Raw genomic sequence first — 5,378 nt, 5'->3', positions numbered from 1 at the left:
TTTTTCTTGTTGCTCATGCTGAACTAGTCAGGTCTACCTTCTTTATTTCATTCTTTAAGAATACTATGCATGTTTTTTTATCTTTAAATTTAACGTGTCTTTTCTTATAATATAGGTTAATCACTCTGTAAGCTTTAATATTATAGAATTTACATATTTTGTAATCCTATCTGCATTGCTTTAAAATATAAATATTATTCATAATAAATTATAAATACTTTATAATTTCTTAAGGAAAAAGTGTACAAATATTTCAGAAAATAGAAAAAAATAAATTCATTTTAAATATTTATGCATTTATAATATGCATAGTAAAATTAAAGTATTTATATTAGGAATTTCAAAACTTGAGAAAGATAACTCACTTTTATAATAAATTACAAAGAGAAATCCCATTCCATTTAAACTGTAACGTACTTTCCTAATCTATTTATTTTATATTTTTAAGGATCAAAATTTAGATACTATATATTTTAGGTGGTTTAATGTTATTATTTATTTAAAATTAAAATTTTAATTTAATAATATACATAAATCTAGAATATAGAAATTTAATGTATATATTATTCAGATAAAAATTTAAGTTTAATTAAAATAGCACCATAAACATATAAGATACAATGCTTAAGTCTCGTCTTATTTATTTATTTCTCTCGCATAATATTACTTAAATTTAATCATTCTAAAATTTAGATTTACACCCAATGTTAGATTAATAAATACACAAATAGTCTATTTTGATTCAGTTAATTTACTTTCAAACATTTTCTTTATTTTTAATTATTTTATTTATTCATATAATAAAATTTTAGCATTACAAATGAGAAACTTATTAGTATATAGTACTAATCACGGGCAAGTCTCTAAACGCATATTAGATGAGATGATTAGATTTAATTTAATAATATTTATGATAAAATAGTCAACCAAATGAATAATTGAGTGATTGGCAACTTGCTTTGGCTCCCAATCCAAGAAGGGAACTCCCTAATATAAAATCGTATAGAAAGAAGGTAGCTATTGTATGTGAAAGTACAATACACCAATAAAGTTAGGTACTCCGCAGCATACAATGGCTTTTCCTCTTCCTGTGGTTGACTTCAACGATGAAAACCTCAAGCCTGGTAGCGAAGCATGGCATTCAGCTTGTGACGTAGTGAGAACTGCACTAGAGTATCATGGAGGTTACATTGCACGCTACCAAATTGATGAAGAGCTTAGAAACTCTGTGGTCTCTGCAATGGACCAACTATTTGAACTTCCTTTGGAAACTAGAAAACAAGAGACTAGTGACAAGCCTTTACATAGCTACTTCGGGCAAATCCCCTTTATTCCCCTCTATGAATCGGTGGGCATCGACGATCCATTGACTATCTCTGGATGTCAAAAATTCGAACACATAATGTGGCCACAAGGAAATGATCGTTTCAGGTAGGTAATATTTCCACGCACACATGTTCGTAGGCGTGTTCCTTTTTTTTTTTTTTTAAGTCAACCATGTATATGAATTAACATCCGTTAAGAACAGGTGTTCAACTTCAGGGTAATTGTTCTATACCCGTAAATTTCACAGGTTATTCTATACTTTCTTTAAATTAACAGTTATGATTCTTTTAATATTTTAAAAATAAAAAATATTAATGTTTTTTTAATTAAGTCACTAACTCTATTCTAAAATTAATGATGAGAATTGTTTCACATGCAAGAGAAGGTACTAAACCTTCTTAATTGCAAAGAGCACATTAGATTTTACCAAACTCCAATACTTGTAATGCCATTTCTCATTAAACTGCATAGCATAATAATATAACTATTTTTTTAAAGTGACTATTAATATAGATATGTTATTCCAGGTCACTTTAAATAATAGTTAATATATAATTATTTTTTAAAATTATATATCAGAGATAGAATCTTCTTATACCAGTGTAAGTTTAAAAATTTTTATATTTAATTTGAATCTTTTATTTAACTTACATCTAACGGTCAGTGAAGTAATAAATTATAACCTGTGTTAGATGCAAGTTAAATAAAAGATTTATTTTGAGTGTAAGAGTTTTTAGACTTATACCAGTATGAGCAGACCATACCCTTTTAGAGAATAATTATATACTACATATTTATAATATTAATCGCCCTCTAAAGTCATTTTTGAATAATGACCGTTTGCTAACCACTCTTACAAATTAAAATATTAAAAAGCTTAATAATTTCTAACTTGTAAAATCACATAAAGATGGAGTATTGTTTAATTAATGTTAGTTCCATGAATTTTTTCTTTTTCATCTTTTTTACTTTTCTATACTAACAAAATTAGTTCCTCCTACAATTATAGATATCTTTTTTAACCATATCTTTTTTTTTTCTTTCTTTATTTTTCTCTTTCTATTAATAATTAAATCTCCTATTATTTTGATTTTTTTATTTACTAGTGTTTCATTCATTTAGACATGAACTATTTGGTTAACACAACATATAAATTCAAGTTTTAATAAAATAAAAAATTAGTTTTAGTTTGCGATAAAAAAATTTGCAAATACAAAAATTTTGAATCTCAGATATGCAAATTTACATTTAAACATAATAATAAATTAATATTGATTTGTAATAAAAAAAATTAATGAGAGAAATATTTTTAAATTTTAAATTTGTAGTTCATATTTTGGAAAGTGATTATAACCTAGTAACACTTGGAAAGAGGTGATATTAACCCCTTTCTAAGTACATTCGCCTTAACTAATAATACTTGTTAAAGCATTTTAAACCGCTCTTTAAGATGATCTAAAATCACTCTCTTACGTCTTTTCTATCGTAGTGTATTTAATAATTTTTATAAAGTATGAGATTAATTAATTTAATTGTTGATTTAAAAAATTTTATTAAATAAATCAACTTTACAAAATTTTATGAAAAAATAAAATTATTTGAGTTTCAAATTCTATATATGTCCGAACACACACACGTATTTTATCATACACTTATTTCACCTATTCTACACACGAAAGGTGAAATAAGTGTACAATTATATAAACTAATCTAATTTTAAGTGTACAATTATATATAGGCAATTAAGCTCAATTTAGTCTAAATTAATTTTTCATGTGTTGTTTTATAACACGTGTGTGAGAAAGATAAATAAATAATTATATCCTTAAATATTATCATTAATTATCAAAATTCAAGAGTAAAAAGTATTTTTTTTAAAGAAAAGTGAATTGTCATCTCTTAACATTAAAATGCACTCCAGGTATTGTAGCCAATTATCAATTTGTTTATATTATTGTGGTGACATGCAATTGCTCATCGTAACGTGCTTTTTCCCTCCTTAGAGAAAGTGTCATTGAGTATGCGAAGCTGTTGGCAGAATTTGAGCGTGTGACGAAGCGAATGGTGAGTGAGAGCTATGGTGTGGACATGAAACACTGCGATTCTATCATAAAATCAACCAATTATCTTCTTCGCTGCTTCAAGTACAGAGTACCCCAAACGGGTGAGGGTAATATGGGAATTCATTCTCACACTGACACGAGCTTCACTTCCGTAATGCATCAGCTGAATAACATTAATGGCTTGGAAATCAAATTGAAGAATGGAGAGTGGTACAACGTTGATGCCTCACCCTCCTTCATCGTCGTCATGGCCGGCGATGCTTTTAAGGTGAGTCGATCACTTGTTGTTTCTCCTCAATGTTTTAGTTATTTTTATTCAGAAATCTAAAATTATTTGTTGGATAAATGAAAATTAAAAGAAAATAACATTTGAGTAAGTCATTCGGTCGTAAAGAAACCTCGTCGGGGTCGATACATTACTGTGAAAAATGATATTCTTACAAAAGTTATTTTACCATAAGTTATATAAAAATATAAAATTAATGTATAACCTTCAACATATGCATTTTTTAATTAATAAAACAAATAATGATATAATTTTATTTTTTATACTCTTCCATGAGTTTTCTTAAAAAAAACATTTTTTTAAAATATTCTTATCAAAAAGGACTGAAATGTTAAAATAATAAGTGACAGAGATATATACATGTGCATACACATATGTATATAAAATGATTATTAAAAACAATTAATAGTAAGAAATTATAAAAAAAATGATATGATTGGTTTGGTATACTCGTCTACAATTCACTATATTTATGTATTTTTCCATGCTGCCATTTCAACCCATTTTTATAAAGTGGTATATAATTTTGTGTTATGATCATGAAAATTTTATATATATATATATATATATATATATATATATGTATGTATGTATAAAGTAACTTTTAAATAACTCTTACAGGCCAGTAGGTACCTAATGTTTAGTAACAAAAATGCCATTTTGATTAGGAACTGAACTTAAATTCATTTCGTGGTCCAGTGTTGGAGTAATGGCAGGATACGTGCATGCGAACACCGAGTTACGATGAATGCGAAGAAAATAAGGTACTCGATGAGATTGTCATCTTATTGTAGTGAGATGATGCAAATACCAAAGGAGCTAGTTGATGAGAAACATCCCTTGGGTTATAAACCATTTGACCATTATGGGTACCTTCGTTTCTTTGACAAAGAGAAAATCCTAGAACCAAATTCTCGATTAAAAGCGTATTGTGGGGTATAATACTTACAGTGATATCTAGAGTCAATATGCCAAGTTGTTTGTAGTTTTTCCTATTGCTCTTCGCGAGTGCACTCTTCTTTTGAGTCACCTATTTTAATTCATGTATTTCCTACAAGTTCTTGTTAACGAATAAAGGCATATTTGGAACTCCAAAATTACTAGTCTTGGCATCAGCCGGCAGATGAATTGAATTGTATTCAATGGTTATTATGTTGTCGCAAGCGTATGCTTTTGTTAAGTAATAAAAGATGCTATCTTCATAAAGATTATATTATTCATTACCAAATATTCATGGTAATTATTTAAATGTATTCAATTAATATAGGTGAGAAATAATTAGAAAGTAAGAATAATTAGCAAATAATATACTAAAACTTTGTATAGGAGTTTGGAAGAGAAGAGAGGAGAAGGGTTTGAAGGGAGAAACACAAAGTGGAAGGGGGATTAAATCCTTTCTCTTGTTTCAACGTTTAATTTGAGGAAGAGAGGTAATAGAGGGTTTAAATATATAAATGATATTATTGTCATTTATAATTTTTATTTTTATTTTTTATTTTTAAAAAATATAAAAAATAAATATTTTTCTTCTTCTAAAAATTAATATTTTTAAAAATTAATAAATTTTGAAATTATCACTCTAAAAATATATTTTTTAAAAATATATTTCTAATTTTTATAAATTTTTTAAAAAATATCACTCTAAAAATTAATATATTTTAAACAAAAATTAATTTATTTCTATTCTTTTTTTAATTATTTTA

At 26.4% G+C, this 5,378-nt stretch overlaps 1 protein-coding gene across 1 annotated transcript; it reads left to right on the top strand.

Moving 5' to 3' along the window:
• The first annotated feature begins 1,072 nt into the window (after nucleotides 1–1,072).
• LOC113873739 (2-oxoglutarate-dependent dioxygenase AOP3-like) lies at nucleotides 1,073–4,617 on the top strand. The gene is made up of 3 exons (XM_027512024.1): nucleotides 1,073–1,431; nucleotides 3,330–3,657; nucleotides 4,375–4,617. Exons 1-3 carry the CDS (start codon nucleotides 1,073–1,075, stop codon nucleotides 4,615–4,617), a joined length of 930 nt encoding a protein of 309 aa, XP_027367825.1.
• Nucleotides 4,618–5,378: the final 761 nt, after the last annotated feature.

The sequence above is a fragment of the Abrus precatorius genome, unplaced genomic scaffold (assembly GCF_003935025.1).
Source record: "Abrus precatorius isolate BTA unplaced genomic scaffold, Abrus_2018 Scaffold7, whole genome shotgun sequence".
NCBI lineage: Eukaryota > Viridiplantae > Streptophyta > Magnoliopsida > Fabales > Fabaceae > Abrus > Abrus precatorius.
This window is presented reverse-complemented; position numbering and strand designations above follow the sequence as displayed.